This window comes from Protobothrops mucrosquamatus, unplaced genomic scaffold, assembly GCF_001527695.2.
Source record: "Protobothrops mucrosquamatus isolate PMUCROS unplaced genomic scaffold, P.Mucros_1.0 scaffold2094, whole genome shotgun sequence".
NCBI lineage: Eukaryota > Metazoa > Chordata > Lepidosauria > Squamata > Viperidae > Protobothrops > Protobothrops mucrosquamatus.
The window spans coordinates 35190-53934 of record NW_015388196.1 but is presented as its reverse complement, the minus strand read 5'-3'; the positions used below and the strand labels follow the sequence as shown (position 1 = coordinate 53934).

Here is an 18745-nt window from a genome sequence, read left to right as displayed (position 1 = left end):
TATATATCCTATACATATACGTATATGCACAAGAAGAGGAAGAAGAAGAGGAAGAAGAAAATGTCAATCAATATGAACATTTAATGTAATTTATATAATAAATGTCTATGGGGCCTGCTTGTGTTTAAGGGGTCTCACTTTTAGTACAGGCTGATAAAGTTCACAAAAAGTAAGAATAATTGTTCTAGGCAAACATTGGTAGATTTGTTGTAATTTATTTAGTGTAAGAAATCATTACGAAATGATGATATTTTTCACAAGATTCCTACAGAATCATTTCCAACAGAAAGGAATTTCTATTTAATCCGTCCGATTCATTGCTGGTTTTTACAAGTTGAAGATAACGGAATGAGTGTTAATTTCATGTGAGATGGGTGGCTATATAAATACAGTAAGTAGGTTAAGCTAAAATGACATTCTAGGGAAATTATTTTAATAACTTTAAACAGGTAAGTCATTATAGATATATTCACTAGTTTTTCCAAATCTTCCAGCTTGGTTGTTCTGACCTTGTTTTCACACAGTTTGGTACTTTCAATGTTAACACCGACTATAGCGCCTTCATCTTGAGGAGAGCTACCACTGCCCTCCCAGGAGCTGCTAAAACCTTTAAAAGAGGTTGATGGCCATTCATTCAAATAATTTCTAGATGGCCATTCATTCAAATAATAAACACGTCTTCTCCAATAATCAATGTATGATTATTTTGTAATAAAAATATTAAGTAATTTTAAAATACCTGATTCAAGCAATAAGACCATAATGCATTAGAATATTCATTGCCTGTTCTAAAGTTTCAGGATAATGGCTGAGAAATTACAAAAATACTTGAAGGGTGTACTTAGAATACTTAGAACGGTGTGAAAATATTCTTAGTTCCTTACTTTAAAGCAAATACTGTAATTGTGTGTCCTTTCCCCCGAAAGCATTAATCAGCATTGTTGCCGTTTCTATTTTGTTTCATTTTTGTTTGTATTTGTCACAAATGTCGGAGTTTCTGAAGTCACATTTCATTAGGCTTTGGTATTTAAATATTTTAACCACTGGATCAGGTGTTTTTTTTTTGTTTTTTTTTACTAATTCTTGATTTATTATCCAGATTGAATGTGAACAGAATTGTGATAAAATCATGAAACTTTGGACATAATAGAGACAGAGGAGGTCTCCCACTATCCTGTAGAGTCTGTAGGGCCAGACCTTCCCTTTTTTCTTCTCCACCCAACATAAGCTTAGAAGGGCATTCTGTGTTTATAAGAAATCTATCATTGCTGTAATTTAAATGTTGTGAATGACCTGTGGTGACCATTCTGCATATTTCACTAAGATTAAGTTTTCAGTACTAAGCTTACCACTGTTACTGTTTCATTTCAGGCCAAGGGTTTGATCATTTAACAGTAATTATCCTGCCAACATAAATTAGAGGATTTTCACATTGCCTAGCTCTCCAAAATAACCAATGTAGGTATTTACCTAAGTCCAAAAGCATATATTTAAAAATTTAAGACTGCTGCTTCTAAATTCACTTTGTAGTATTTTTCCCCCCGATTATCATAGGGACATTTCCCCCCCCAATCTTCCTTTTTTAAAAGAATAATTTCAAAGATTTTTTATTTTAGTCAGAATGACATTGTTGTTGTTGTTGTTGTTGTTGTTGTTATTATTATTATTATTATTATTATTATTGTACAAAATATTAATTATAAACAATGAGTATTAGGAAGTTGCATAAAAGGTTCAACATTACATGAAAGTCTATGAATTGATAGTTACATATTGATCAAATGACACAAAGAGCTAGTGTGTCACAATTAGCTAATAAGCAACAATTTTCTGATATATCCCTGGTTGGCTCGNGCCTGACCTAAGGTGAGTTTTAAATAGGGACAATTTTTAAACAATTTTAAAGAGCCACAGCTACCAATATTTGGATTTTAATTGGTTTTTAGCAGGGGAAAATTTTTTGTACAATGTTTTAATATGCTGTGAGCCGCCCTGAGTCCCATGGGGAGAAGGGCGGCATATAAATTTAAATATAAATAAATAAATAAATAAAAATAGTTAACATGCATATGTTTATCCATTTGAGCTTTAAATATCAAATATGTATGTATGTATGTATGTATGTATGTATGTATGTATGTATTTTCTCTAATTGTGTTAAACATTCGAATCCTGGGTAAAGCCATGCAGTAAAAATAAATACGAACACCAGGATATTATCAAACTATAAAAATTTAATAAAATGCTGAGCTTTCGTCGGTCAACACTACCGACATCATCAGAGCATAAAAGTTGGAAGGACCGATGACCAGGTCCAGGAGCCGCGTGCAAAAACCAGTCAATAATATAAAAGGGGACTCCCAGTGACTTGCTTTTACGCTCTGATGATGTCGGTAATGTTGACCAACGAAAGCTCAGCATTTTATTAAATTTTTATAGTTTGATAGTATCCTGGTGTTCGTATTTATTTTTACTGTATGTATGTATATGTATGTATATATGTATGTATTTATGTATATGTGTGTGTGTTTGTGTGTATCTATATATCTATAAAATGTTTCTTTTATATATATATATATAAGCCCTATTAAACCTACGACAGCATAGACAAGATGAGTGATTTACTGTACATGAGATAAAGCATGCAGATTTGTTCTGTGAAGTCTGTTTCTATTCTATAAAATTTGTTCTCTGTTCTATGAAAAATCTGTAAAAAGCATTTTTTTTTATCAGTGCTGATATTCCTAGCCAACCTTCTGCTTTTCAGAAATGTTATAAAATAATAATAAAGCTCAGGCCCCAGAAGCTACCGAGATAGAGCACTGAGCTTCAGTACTCCTCTCAGTGCTGTGCTTTTTAATTAATTTTCTATTTTTACAATCAAGTGCCTAATAGACAACGTGATGACTGAGTCCATTAGTGATTCCGTGGTACATGTAAGCTTCTTCAAACTAAATCCAATATTACATACTCCAGTATATCCTCTCTTCTTCTGGTAATAGACATTTTTCCACACTAAGCAAATACAATTCTTATTGTTGTGAGTAAATATACAAGTGCCTATCAACATTTGTTACATTTTTCTAATAGTGTCAATAATATAAGTTTAGAATATCTTTTCTAACCAAGGCATATCTTAATTGCATTTGCACTCAATATCCATTTACTCAGTCTATATCCTATTTTTGCTTTTTTCAATTTTAATTCCCCATCCATGATCAAAATATCCCAATCATTTATAATTTCAGAACAAGTTATATTTGGGTAACCAAAAGCTTCCCTTATTCAAAGTTCTTAGCATATTCTTATTTCCCTTTTCATACCAAGATATGATATTCTGATTACAAATCCTATCTATCTAGTTATAATAATACTTCTATTTCTAGCAGTCTATTCTTAACCATATTCAAACATCTAATTGGTAATATAACATCCCCTCTAATAGGTCAAAGCTTCTGTTTCCTTCGGTCTTACTCTAGCTTTCTTCCTTTGCCAACTAACTTTCCAAGTCAGTGCATTTGGATCATCAAATAATTCTTCCTCTATTTTTGTGTATATTATTTGAAACAAGAGAAACAATTTAGTTAAAGTATTTTTGGAAGAACTAGCCCATTGATATTCATTAAACAGCCTCCCTCCTTCTCCAGTTCCCCACAGTTCTGTTAACGGATTTATCTTCTATTCCATCAGTTCTCCTTCCTTATCCTTACCAGTATGTTCTGAAACCTTGGTAAAATATCTTTTCCATTTCCAATATTATCGTTGTGTCTTCTAAGTCTTCATTTATCTGAGTCTGGTCATTAGTTTCTTCCTTTAGATCCTCAATGTTTGTGTCAGCATTCTCTAGTTTTCCTTCTATTTTATGGGTTGCTGGATCCTTCTCTGTAATTATTTTCTGAGTTTATAGATTTAAATTAGAAAATTGTTCTTTTATCTCCTTTGTGTTAATTGTTAATCTCATCATGAGCTAAAGCAATAGTTTCTTGTATTAATTTCAACATGGAGAGAATTTCTTTCTGTGGTTCATCAGTATTTTCTTGGTGATATGGCAAACTGAGGTTTCTGGAGACAGATGTTAAGGATGGTTTTTTACTATTTAGAGCTAAGTATGGAACATCCATTTTATTTTTTGTAAATAGCCTTTATAAATTTATCCAACAAACTAGTCATTCTTAAACCTCTCCTAAGCAGATATAAGTAAAATTCAAATTTTTCTGTGCAATGAGAAAAATATCCTTTCTATCCAGGGAGAAAAAAGAACCATTAAAGGTTGTTTAACAATCAAGATTTATAATCCAAAGTATTCCATCATATCAGGCAATAGTTCCACAATACAATTCTGAAAGTCAGTATTTGTGTTCATAGTTCAGACATGCCAATTTTAGAATAATATTATTGTCTCTGCCACACAGATAAGCAGCCCCCAAGTCTATTCCTTTTTCTCAGCTGCAATTCTCAAAAATAAAAGCTTCAAGGCCAGCCAAAGTCTTATCTAGCTCTGGGTTTCAAGCCAGGTTTCTTTTAGGCATAAATAAGTTGTAGTGCTGTAATTCACCACTAGATGTCATCAACCCCATTTTTCAGTTTTTAAATTCAAAACTTATATTGTAAACTTTTCAAGTCCTTCTTTAAAAAAAAAAAAAAGTCTTAAAAACACTTTTAGTCCCCAAATTTCCAAGTCTATATATATATTAGTCTTATAGGTTTCTCCTTTTTCCCCAAGTAATTAATTCGCCACTTTCCTGGGGGAATGGGTGGAAATTCCCTTTCCCTCCTCCTTGGAAGGAGTGCTTTGGGCAGATTTTCAGGAAGACGTCTTAAAGTCATAAAGAGAGGCTTAGGTCTCACCCAGTTTCATCCAAGTTGCTGTAAGATTGCTTAATAGTGTTTGTTGTCTTCCACTGACAGCAGCTTCTGACTGGCTATGCGTATGTAGCCTGTCTTTCCCCCGCTGGTTTGGAGGGCTTCCTTGGATCAAACAGGAGGGCTGCTGCCTCCCTGCGATCAACAAGGGCTCCCTCTTTGCTTGCCGCCTCTACGGGGTGACTTTCGACCCTTTCCAGGTTCCCCCGCGATGTCAAAACCGGAAGTAGCTTCAGTACTCCTTTCAAAGGTATTCAGTGATAGCAAATACCTGATTGCCTATGCTGTCTCTTCATTGCTCTTCATAAAAAAACCATATTCCACCAACATAAAGAAATATGTACGATACCACCCTAGTCTAGTTTCATGTGTAAAATAAGTGTTAAATCTGGAGAACATATATGGTTAACAGAAGACAAACAAAATGCACTTGCTGATGCAGGTTTTTAGCTAGTACTGGAAAAATGAGGTGTGTGTATGCTGTGTTGAATTGCACCATGATAACCTGTCAATTTAACATATTTTAATTTAAACATGGTAGACTTCCATTTGTTAGAAATAGGATAGAAGGGATGAAATACAACTCTTATGCAACTGATGGACTAAAAATGCTCCAATAAGAATAAACATGATAGTTTTAATTCATCTATGAATGTCATTTCCAGATGTGGCAGTCAAGTGATAAAACATGTAGGTCTGGATTTTAAGTTTAGGTGTTTTTTTTTTTAATTTGTGCACTTTGGTATTGGGAAAAAAACTATGTAATCACTTGTTTACCTTAATTTCCTGCAAGCATCACCAAAAAAATAAAACAACCCTACACACGAAACTAAAGAAAAGCCCCAACCTTAAACATTAGTTAGAAATTTGAACATTAGGATTTAATAGATGATGCTGAAACAAAGCATGTTTCCATTTCAAGACCCTTTATGTGTCTTAAGAATTCTTGTCTATGAATTATTTTAACAGCTTTTATAGTGTTTCATGGAAAAATTGTACATTCTGATAAAAGGGTTTTCTGGAATTTATTCATTTTATTAGAAGTGCAATTCTCTTTCACTAAAATGTCAGGCTAAATGCCAGACTGATAGACAGTTTCCAGTGAGCATTCACCAAAACTTGTTTATTTCACTTCCCCAAAGGCAAAGAAAGGCTGACTCTGAGTAATGGCCCTGGCTTTCATTGTTAACTCAGAGTAAACTCATTTTATCCACATGATGGTAGAATGAGAATCTCCAGTGCAAATACTGCTTTAGAAGAGAGTCTTCTATTTGAAAATTAATGGAAATTAAATATTTGTATAGCAAGGGGAATATCTGCGTTTCTGCTCGCCTTGAATAATGCCCGAGAAAGAAGGAAAGAAAAGAGTAGAAGAAATAATATACTATTAATATGGATGTAAGTTAAGGACCTTTTTGCAATGTTATTCTCTTCTCTGTTTAGAGCATTATCCATTCTTTCTTCAACCTGCTAAAAGCAATGGAATGAAATGGTTACACAGATCTAATCTACTACCATGGATTGTATTTATCCTGTCAAAAGCTTTATTTGGATAAAATAACTGTTTGACTGCAGACAGTTTCTCTAGATGGAAGGCCATTAGTCGCAGCACACTTCAGTTCTGACAGATTAATGGATCTACATGGTACAACTCTAAAGTTCATGAATCCATCAAGGGAAATAAATATTCAAAGTTGAATTGTGAATTTGAGAAAAATAAAACCTCATTCATTTTCATTTAATCTTCAGCACCAAAAGAAGTATTCACAATATGTTTAACAATCAGACTTATTCCCACTTTTTGCAATTTATGTTCAGTGTAGTAAATAAATATGGAGAATCAAGTGACTAAACTTAAGAGGTTTTATTGCCAAGTTGTGTAATGCTTTTCAGAACTCCAACAACATTTATCTTTTGAATGACTTGAGAATCCTACATATGTCAGTAGAGTCAGCACAAAAAAAGCAGCAGAAATTGCTTCCAATATTGTTAACACAATAAATTTTCATGCATTTTCTACTTTTACCTTTGTCACATTAATAATTCAATTCAGCTAAAATTTTTGGAGGATCTCTGGAGACCGTGTTTGGCTTTGAGATCACAACTTTTATAAGTTGCTGAAGTTGCTGATGTTGGTAACTGGGAATCTTTATTCAGCTGCCTGCTCATAATCTTTCTGTTAATTTGAATGTACTGAACCATTATTTGCTCTTCTTGGCTTTCCATGTCACACATTTATTTATTAATTGTAGCGGAACTGGGGTGACAATGGGGCCGGCTGAGAGATTTTGCGGGAGCCCTGCCGATCCGGCACAGAAATGAGGAGCTCTGGCAGCTGCTGTGGGTCTGGCGGCGTGGCATGGCTCTGAGGAGGAAAGATGCTGTGTCTCCCACTGCCAAAAGTCCTAAACAGCTGGTGGGCCCCTCCCCAATGGTGCCAGTACAAGTGGAAGGTATTTATATGAGGGCCCTCTTGGATTTGGGTGCACAAGTGACATTATTATATCGGGATTTTTATGATAGACACCTGATGCATATACCCATTACAGAAGTTGGGCGATTTGAAGATTTGGGGTATTGGGACTGAGAAGTTCCCATATGATGGGTACCTGCCCATCCAGTTAACATTTGGGCCCTCTATTGCTGGGTACACAGAGACTTTTGACACCTTTGCCATTGTGTGTGCCTGCCCCCCAGGAGCTAGTCAGGGCTCGTTGATTGTGGGGACGAATACCAATTTAATTAGGCGTTTGCTCACCCCAATTGTCCCAGTAGGGAATGACTTGGTTATAGGGGATGTCCATCCTGCACTGTCACAGCATACCAACATTTGGTGCGGGAGCAACAGGCCCTGGCAGAGGGGGTGGGATGATTGTGGAAATTAGATCGAGCAAAGAGGATATTGCAATCAGGGGAAGTGGTGTGCTTGTGAGCCTCTGTTAGATTAGATTGGGAACAGCCTGGCCTTTATCTCATCCTCGAATCCGATCCTAGAAGGCAGAATGCCGGAGTGGAGGTAATTCCAGAGGTGGTCTCTACAAAGGCCTTACAGCAGGCCAGAGGACAGATTTCAGTTGGCGTCCAAAATATTACGAACCTCCCTGTGAGGTTGAGAGATCGGATGTTGTTGGGGCAGGTGAGCCTAGCCACCCCAATTGCGCTATCTGATACTAGGGAAAAGACTGAGGGTGAGGTTTTAATAGATCAGTTCTATCCTAAGAACATGCAGCTTTCCCAAGAGTGGTGAGACAGGGCTAGAGACCAGCTTTGGAGGTGGCAACATCTGTTCCCAAAAGATGAGTTTGATGTGGGCTGTGCTAGGAGCGCCCAAAATGTAATCCGTTTGCAGGAGGATAAGCCCTTTTGAGAGAGATCCCGGCAGATTCCCTTGAGTGACTTAGATGATCTTAGAGAGCATTTAGCAGAGTTGAAGAGAACTGGGGTCATCAGGGAATCTCAAAGCCCTTATGCCTCCCCCATAGTGGTGGTCTGGAAGAAGAATGAATCTTTGAGGATGTGTACAGAACCTGAGGCGGATGAACAGTCTGGGGAGCTGCTGGGAAAGGAGAAAGTGCCGTTAGCTCCAGAGGCCCCAGGGCTAGAGGAATCTATAGAGATAGGCCCAGTTATTCCACATGCTCCACAACTCCCAGAATTAGAGAGGGGCCTCCAGCCCTAGAGATCTTTGGGGATGGAAAGTCACGGGAGGATGACTCTCGTATTATTGCCGAGCCCAAAGTACAGAGACCAAGGCGGGTGATACACCCAGCTAGAAGATTGACATATGATGCTTTGGGGGAACCAATGAATTTTTGGGTGGGGGGGAGTATGTAGCAGAGCTGGGGTTAGAATAGGGCCGGCTGAGAGGTTTTGCGATAGCCCTGCCGATCCAGCAGGGAAATGAATAGCTCCAGCAGCTGCTGTGGGTCTGGCAGCGGGGTGTGGTTCTGAGGAGGGGAAAAAAAGGAGGAGAAAGCGGATGGGAGGGGGGAGAGAAAGAGACCGGAGGGAGGGGTTTTTGGCAGGAGATTGGGCGGAGCCAGCTGAGGAAAAGGAGAGAGAGCTTAGCTTAATGGAGCCTGCCATCCAGAGCTAGCTGAGCGAAAAGATAGAGAGAAAGTAAGAAGGCCAGACGAAGAGAGGGAGAGTAGGTTGGGGAGTTTTATTTCTTCTCCCTTATTGGAGCCAGCTGGGCGAAGAGAGAACCAGGAAAGAGTTTGACCGGGTTGAGGGTATGTCTTTTAGTGGGAAGTAGAGGGGTTTTTATAGGATCCACTGGAGGAGGCAAAAAGGGGATAAGGAAGCAAAGGGGGGGATTACGTATACTGAGAGTGGAGACAGATGAAGAGAGTGGATAAAGGAGGGCCCATGTGAGCTCCAGAGAGAGACTGACTACCATCGCTAGAGGCAAGTTGTTGTTATCAAAGACTGACTAACATTGTCTTAGGCAAGTTGCTGTCACCAGAGACTGATTACCATCACCCTAGGCAAGTCGCTGTTACTAGAGACTGACTAACATTGTCATAGGCAAGTTGCTACTATCAGAGACTGGCTAACATCGTCCTAAGCAGATTGCTGTTACTAGGGATCGACTACTACTGTTGTATGCCAGCTGCTGCTACCAGGACTTGACTACCATCACCTCCTGTAAGTCTTACTGCCTGATACAGTACGATAAAAATGTATTATAGCAACCTTTTTTTCAACTTCAGGAATTACACTTGTCAGAAATGGACAACAAACAAGAAGACTTATCCCACGTGAGTTACCTTTGAAAGAGATTGGCCATCACCGCCCTATGTGCGTGGCTGCAAACCATGACTGAACATCACCGTGCTATGTGCCCTGTCAGGCAGAGGTGCCAACATGAGAGATTCCTTGGGTCGGTAGCCAGCCAAAGAGGAGGCCAGGAGGGCCCGGACTTTAGTGGTCCTTTTGGAGGTGGCACTACATAATTAATCTTTTTTTCTTTTTATGACCTTTTAATCCCTTTGTTTTGGGGTAGAGTCAGGGTGACTGAGTGTAACTGAGAGTTTACTGGCTGGATGCCCTTCCTGACGCTTATGCAGAGTTCACAGCAGATATTTTCTCTTTGCACCCTAATAGAGAAACATCTGCCACTGCCTAAGATCGAACTTCTGAGTGGGAGAAAAGTATCTTCACCTCTAGGCCGTGGCGTTGCTCATCATTAATCAAATTTATATAGCCACCTATCTCCCCATTTACACTAAAATGAAGAGTATATACTTTTTGAAGTATGGTTTTCCTTTTCACTTAGATTTGAATTACTTTGTACTGTTGATGAAATTTTGATCTTAAAAGGAATATCACAAAAGTATTGGCAACATATATTAAGTGTTACTTTAAAAGCAATAACAAAACTACCATGTTTCCCTGAAAGTAAGGCCTACCCCCAAAATAAGCCCTAGCTTGATTTATGGGGTGGGCCTAATATAAATCCTCCCCCCAAAATAAGCCCTAGTGTTGGGGAGAGGCACACACCTAAAAATCAAGCTGGGGTAGGAGTGTGGAGCTGCCCCAAGTGCCCCGTACCCATTTACCTTGCAGCCAGGCCTCTCCTCGCTGGCTGACTTCTGAGGCATTTTCTGCAGCAGGCCTGCATTTCTCAGTCACAGGCCTTTCTGGAAGGCCACTGCAGCCGGCAACTGAGATATGGATTCAATCCATAGCTCAGTACTCAGCTGCAGAGGCCTTCCATAAAGGCCTGACTGCAAAATGCAGGCCGGAATGCAGCTGCAGAATGCAGCTGCTCCTTTGGCCACAGAAGAAGTGGACTGGCTGGGCGAGGCTGTTGGTGCTTTTGGTGAGTATTAAAGATACCCCCCGAAAATAAGACCTGGTGCCTCTTTTGGAGGCAAAAAATAAAATAAAATAAGACCCTTTCTTATTTTTGGGGAAACATGGTAGATGCAGTATGATAAAAATGTATTATAGCAACCTTTTTTTCAACTTCAGGAATTACACTTGTCAGAAATGGACAACAAACAAGAAGACTTACTAGCTGATTAGTGGGATAATAATCATTTTAAAAGAAGAGATAATAAGTCTGTACCAATTGGCGTAGTGGTTAATAAGCTGGCCTAGAAACCAGGAGACTTGATTTGCTGCCCAGAGTCATTGGCTACGAGATGGGTGGCAAATACTTTTCATAATAAATAAATAAAATGAAAGCCAACTAGGTGACCTTGGGCCAGTCACTCTCTCTTAGCCCATCCCATCTGACAGAGCTGTTCTTGTACGGAAAATAGAAGGAGGAAGGAGTTTTATGTATGTTCACCATCTTGAGTTGCTTATAAAGTAATAAATGCAGAATTTTAAAAAATCTGATCCTATTATTATTTAAATTATTTAAAAAATAATTTCATTTATCTTTCAGGAAAGAACACTTTAAACAAGAAATTACAGAAATATCTATATGTACAATAAGTATATCTATGACGCTATAGCAAAATCGCTAAAGTATACATGCTACACAGATAAACATTAATTTGGGATACAATTTTTTTTCAGAACTCTACCCAAGCATAAATGATGACACAAATAAAATTTTAGTGAAATTCCACTGGGTCAGACTCTGACACAAAGCAAAGTAATGAAAGAACTTTAATTTGATTACAGTATCTATTAAAAAACCTTTCTAGTAATGTAAAGAAGGAAATACTTACATGCAATACGGACATAGGCCTTCCTACTCTTGGTTGTGCCTGCGGAACTCCAAGCCACACACTGGCACCAGTAATCTTCAGGTCCAAAGAGTTCTTCAACTTGTTGCCGTGAAATCTCAATGCTTACCTCTCGAACAATGAGTCCTACCAAAACATAATCAATATGTCTATACTGGTTTCAGAATTTGGCATTTTTTAACAGTAGGCAAGTAACTCATTGGTGTACTTTTTCTAAAATACAGTTTTTAGAGTCGAAGCTGCTTCAGATATTTAAAAACAACAGAGAAAATGCAAGCCTTTTGGAGACCCTTTCTCAAACTCCAAGAGATCATTCAGAGGCAAGGATTTCATTTCTATGTTGTAACAGAAAACTGCCCAGCCCAACTGTAACAAAGAAGTCTTGAGAAGAACACAAAAATTGGAGATAGGAGACACCTTAGACTTGCAATTTGGCCATTTCTAGGAACATGACACAGACATTCTTCTGTCTTCCTCTTTAAAAAAATAAAGCTGCTGAGAAATCTGAAAAACTCGTACTTTATCGGAGAGTCCACCATAAAGTTTTTGGGACCTGTTCACGTAGCTGCTCATTTGCTTCTTATTATTGCCACCCGCTTTCTCACTTATTCTTCCCCCTTTTAATCCAGAGGAAATAAGCAAAGCAAAATAATAGAAAAGCAAAGGTTCAGTGAGATTCTATCTGGCAAGGGAATGGATAGAGAAATAAGGAAAAATGAGCGGCAACAGTAGAAGACAATAGTTTTAAAGAAGTAGACTGCTAAGGGAGGAGAAATGCTGAGAAATAATTCCAGTCTTACATGTATCTGTAACTATCTTACTGAAGAAGTGATGAAGGTAGGAAGAAGGGAAAAATATGCATTTTTATAAAATATATATTTTACATCGTTAGGCACACAATTATAAAACAAAGTTAAAATTAGTAGATTATTGTCAGTGCCATAAAATTAATCAAGTTATGCTCACTTACATTAGTTGGGCATCAAATAGCTTTTAAACTGAATCATGTTTTCTCATTCTTAAAAAAAAAAATCTTTTTCACATAGTGTAAAGCCAAGCTAGTGCTTGCAAAGATCATAGCTATCTAATATAACATACCCCAAGCTTGCAGTTTAACTATAAGTTTTAGAACCCACACAAGATTTACAACATGCTGAGTAGCTTTCATTTACCCGATCCATACTGTGATTTTAAATTACAGTATGATACTGAGTGACAAAGAAGAAACACAGCACTTCCATTGTTGATAAAATATTTATTTATACATTTCACATCCAAGGGTTTGCTACAGACAGTTTCTATTGTTTCAGTTATTAGATTTGAATCTATTTTTATTATATTTTTATGTATTGGGCTTACAATAATGCCTATATTTGCTTTACAATGCCTTTAAAATTCTTTTTCTATTCTTGTTCTTTTTCTTATTAGAAGAAATGAACTGTTATAATTGCTATTGCTTAGTTTATATTCTTGTGACCTTGTTGGATTGCCCTAAATACAAATGTGCTAAAATGCTATGTTCTCTGTAAGTGTAAGTGAGGAGTCATAAGTAGCTTAGAGCCTGGATGTCAACAAAGCTAATGGAATAGGGAAGAGAGGGCATATATACAGCATCCTATCTGCCAATCATAAAAGATCTAAAGTTGGAGAGTTGCTTGAATGAATTCAAACCTGAATGAAGCCAAGCTGTGAAGGTGCTGTCTGAAGCCTAAATGAGGGTACAGGTGTGAGTCTAAACCGGGGTAGGCAACCCTGGCTCAGGAATTCTGGGAGTTGAAGTCCACGAGTCATAAAAGAGCCAAAAGGTTGCCTACGCCTGGTCTAAACCAATGTGATGAGAATCTCCAAAAGAAAGTCAACCTTTGAGGGAGTAGAAGGGTTTCATTTCTAGTTGCTTGGTGGAGGGGATCTTATCATGTTTTCTGACAGGTGGCCATTCCTCTCAGCTTAATGTATAGCTTTTTTTTTTTTTGGCAATAACCTTTTTAACCTATTTCATCTTTCCATATAAGGTATATTTGACGAACAAAGAGCAGATTAGACATACAACTCTTGATTCTGCATCTAGATACAGTATATTATTATTCTATTCCTATCACTTTTATTTCCTATACAGTAAAGTTCTTCAAGTAAACACTTGCAAAGTTCCTAAAATCAAATTAAGTAAAATATATTTAAATGTATTCTTTGCTTTCTTTCGATATATAAACCGAGCAAGGTATTTATGAAGGATATACTTTGCTTGCTGTGTAAATGTTGCATGCATGAGTGAACGTGCCAGATGAGTAATTCATAGTCCCTAGGTAGATGATACAAGCCAGAAGTACTTGGACATATGCTCTGGATCCTATGAATCAAATGTTTTAGGTCACAATTTAACCTTAAGCTATTTTAGTCTGTGTTAGCATTTTTTTTTCTCTTTTGTACAAGACTTTCTTATTCGGAGTTCAAGAGGCACGTTTTGTTGCCCCTGGCTCCAAAGACAAAGAGGCCTAAGGTCTGTCTTTACAGTGGAAAATTGTGTTCTGCAAAAGCACTGATTACAGAAAGCACACAGTGTGAAGTAGACTATTGTAGAATTGTTAAAAGCATCAAAACCCACACAAATCTGTTGGCAGTAAATGAAAAATGTGTCCAGTTCATAGGGTACAGTGGCCAGAGAAGTGGAAATAAAGATTATTACAGTTGACAATAGAGGAAAAAAAATAGATGCAGGAATGAAACCTGACCTATTAAATATATATATATATATATATTAAAAAAGTTATGATATAAGGCTAGCCAGCTTCCTTCTTAACAGTTAAGTCCAAAAATCTAGATGAAATGTCAGAAAAAATAGGGCAATTAAAGCAAATTAAATAGTAAATTTTCCACCACATCTCCATCAGAATCTGAAACCATATGACATTTTCTTAAAACAGTCTTGTAAAATACTGTAGTCTATTGGCATCTATTTTATTGTAAGTTGCATGGAAGAAGTTCTAAGGGTAAGGTTAAAATATATTTTAGATAGTTATTCACATTCAAAAATATTTTTATCAGTAAAATATCTTAAAGAACTAATGGGGTAGGGGGTATGGTGAGAAGATTTATTGCTAGATTCTAATTTCTGAAGACAGATTGAATGTAGGAAGAGCTTTCTGGCACTAGATTTCTTCTGTTCTCCGGGTAAACACTGAATGTCTTTTTTGTTTCAGTAGATGTAAAAACAGATATTAAAAGTACACAAAAAGTGTATATTTATTGTATCTTTCAACTACATGTTGAAAGAAAAACCCTTTTATTTTATAGGATATTATCAATTCAGTTATTTTGCAAGAATGTTAACCTATAATAGCCTTAATTTTACTATAATTCATGGCTATTGAGTTTTTTTAGGGAAATATTTGTTAATGTTGCTTATTTTGGATTGGTGATACAATAGACCATGAGATTTCCTTTTTTTGCAGAACAATTGTACTGTGAAAATTGCTGGCAGCATGTAACAAAGTTAACATTATTAGGCAGACCACACTTTTGTGTAAATCACAGACACCTCTTTATGCTGCTTAAAATCTTCTCAGGCACTTGATAACAATATAACCAGATAAACATTTATTTAAAATTAGGCTCTATTCAACTTCAAACTGACTCAGGGCAGTTCACAATATAATCAATAATTTATGCAAAACAAACAAGATGGGACCTATCTTGTTTTTTCTTTTTCTTTTTATGACCTGTAATTCCTTTTTATCAGAATGGACTCGGGGCGACTAAATGAAGCTGAGCGTTTACTGGCTGGATGCCCTTCCTGACGCCTAGATGGAGTTCGCAGCAGATATTTTCTCTTTGTGTCCTGATAGAGAACATCTATCACTGCCTAGGATTCAGCTTTCAACCTTCCAAATGGGAGGCGAACATCTTCATCTCTGAGCCAACATGCTGTCCCTTACTCAGCCTCTAGCCTAACTAATTTCTTGTTATCATGATACAATTTCACAAAATCACTAATATCGTAAATCAGCATGTTACTGTTTAAAACAGTAACACTCTCAAACTGTAACACTGAAACAAATAGAGAGACCAAAACAGCTTTCTTCAACTTGTGGAATCATAAGATAGTGCCTGGGCTCACACTCTGTGATACAACACAGTATGATTGTTTGGATTCGGACTTAGTGTGTTGCTGAAGCTAGCCATTATGTTTTTTAAACAACTTTTTATGGCTTACCACACTGTAGCAATAAAGTTCATTATGGTTTATTCAATTGACTTAATACAAATTGTGTGAACACAGCCTGTAACATCTTATTCGGTTGCTGCTAAGGCTTTTGTTGCATTTCATTTCCTTTTTCTTAAAACAAGCAAATAAATCAACAAAATTTATTATTCTTGGCACTTTATCCTTCAAGCTGTGAATTATTTTGTATAAATAATGCTTCATAATAGCATTTTGTGAAATTAAAACACTCAAAGTATACTGCTGTGATTTAAGGAAAGCAACACAAGAAAAACTAATAGAATCTACAGTGTATCTGAAAAACCCAAGATGTTGTGTTATATCCTGCTTTCCTCTGAAGACCTACTTTGATTCCATAAAAGGTCCCAGATATGTTCTTTCTACTGTTTAGAGTATGATTTTATTTAGAACTGCAGTTGTCTCTCAGTTAATGCTTTTTATCTATTTTCCCAGAATTACCTTTAAAGGTGAGAACAACAATTCAATAAGAGCCATCTTATGCTAAGAATCTAACTATGTTTGGAAATGGCCTTGCTTTTCTTCCTAGGCAGACTGCAGTTTCTAATTATTTGCTCAAGACAAGAAACAGACGGACAGATGGTTCATAATAACAGCATTATGATGTCTTAAATGTTCCAGTATCAGCTTTTTGTTGGGGTTATTTTAGATCACTATAACAAGAAACAGCTTTTTAGTGTTTTTAAGCACTGGTTGCCTTCTATCTGTTACAAATTATCTGTCCTCTCTTCCTTGGTGGGCTCTTTCTTGTTAGAAATTTTCAAGCGTAGGCTAAACACTCATTGCATACAGTTGTCCTTAATATCCTGCATAAACTGGAATATCTGCCCTATGGGAATTTCCTCAATTGTACAATCTTCAGTTGTGCGACATATCATTCTACCATCATCAGTTTTTTTTTTAACAAGGTGCGTAGTGCTACTTACTTGAGAAGCGTACCCACTCACACTTTTGCTACATTTCCGAAAACCAGCTTTCATTTTGACAAAAAGCCAAATTTCAAATAGTAATTAAGACCTTCAGCTCCAATCAGTATAAAGTAGTCAGTGCATCCAGTGCTGTAGCTCAGCTATCATGGGTATTTATGAGTGGAAAACGTCATGAATTATTCATAGAATTTTATGAACCTCTTTAGAAAAGCTACACAATGCCTTGTGATTAGTTGTGCTAGAGAGGGTGGCTGTCAGGAGCACCCAAGGCCTGGTTCTGCTCTTCCTCCAACCCACCACGATACTTATGACACCATTAAAGAACTGTTTCATTATTATCTTACCTGCTTGTATCTAATTCTTTATGCAGCTTTAGGCAATCACGGCAAAAGGCACCGGTGCATTATAAAGGGAGTTAGCTCAAATGGTAAATTAATATTTTAAAATGTTACGTAAACTTGTTAATGTTAGCAATATGCCTTAAAATGCAAATATAGTGTGTTAACAAGTCTCGACTTCTCTCAGCTGAGAACATAAACTTGGCTTATGATCGTGATGCGTTAGCAATACATCTATAGCATCCTTCTAGTCTTGCCACAGTAGTTTGCTTCTGAAACAGCAAATAAGAGAAATCTCTTGTCGAACTGAATAGTTGAATGTAAATATACCACTTCAGTAACCGGAGCTGAGAGTTTTTTCATCCATGTCTCAAATCAGCAAACGAACACTTATCATCGGTTGCCCATGAGGTTGAAACCACGAATATGACAACTCTTCCTTCCCATGCTAAAGAAAATTAAATTTATTAAAACATCTGTAGGGGTGTGCAGTGTGATATTGTAGATTATATAGAATATTTTTCCTTTGTGATCATCTTTGCAAATCCTGAAAAATCCATATCTTTGTTCTTCATGTGAATGCCTCATGCAGACAATTGTGTCTGTGAAGGACATTCCTGTGTGATTATTTTATTATTGCTGCTATAGAAGCAAACAAAGGACTTTTGATTTAGTAGTAGCAGCTATGCTGGTTTTTTTTAATGGATCAGAGAACTATTCAAGCATCTTATTAACTCCATCCTTTTTCTTTAGAATAAATGATTCTGTTTTTTGGTTCTGATTAGATGGTTTAATATTGATTTGTATCTATGCAATCACAAAAAAGAAAGCCTGCCTACACACCATCCGCTCAGAACTGTTCTTGAACAAGTTTCAAAAACAAGTAGGCAACCTTTGATCTGGGCCTCAATCTCTTTTTATGTGCCCTTGAAGCCCTCCTCCCCCTGAATTTTACAGATCATTGAATTTTTAAGGCATGATAACTAAAAATCAGCAGTGGAGGTTCAAAACATTTAATATGAAAAATTTAAAACCATCCAAAATATCTTTCCAAATTTAAATCTCCTTTTGCATCATTGACTACTCCACTCTACAGTACATCAACATCATCTGCGACCTTCAAGAACCTATCAAATTTAGCATGAACTCCAAAGGGCTGTCCCCTCTGTGAGCATGGGGATGCTGGTAAGAAGACCAGAAAACAAAAAACATGGTTCTTGGTTCTCACAAGCTGAGAGTATATCAGCAAGATATCAATAATACTGATTAATGAATTAGAGCCTGCCTAATTAGAATTTAAAAACTCGCATGCATTTTTATGACCGAACCAGAAGAAAACATCAACATATTTCCAGCAGCATCAGATAAGAGGAGCATTGATCGGGATATGGGAAAAAATAAAAAAAAGACACTATGGGAAAATTCCAAATTGGTTCTCGCCGATGGAGGCAGTGATTCATCCCAATACATTAGAGGAAAAAAAAGATGTTTAGGTATAAAGAATTACTGGATAATCGAGGAAATCTCAAGTCAAGAAAAGAATTGGAGGAACAAAGAATACTCATAGATTGGTGGCCATATTTACAAATTCAGTCTAGACATAACAGGGATAGGCAAGAACATGAAATTAGTCAGACCCCACACCAACTTGATAAAATTCTAATAAGTAAGGAA

At 36.8% G+C, this 18745-nt stretch overlaps 1 protein-coding gene across 1 annotated transcript in view; it reads right to left on the bottom strand.

Moving 5' to 3' along the window:
- The window catches only part of UNC5C (unc-5 netrin receptor C), a 130773-nt gene that overhangs the window by 91611 nt on the left and 20417 nt on the right, over window positions 1-18745 (bottom strand). Inside the window, exon 3 of the mRNA XM_015824042.1 lies at window positions 11550-11693. Coding sequence (XP_015679528.1) covers window positions 11550-11693 — 144 coding nt within the window. The remainder of the gene's footprint in view (window positions 1-11549; window positions 11694-18745) is intronic.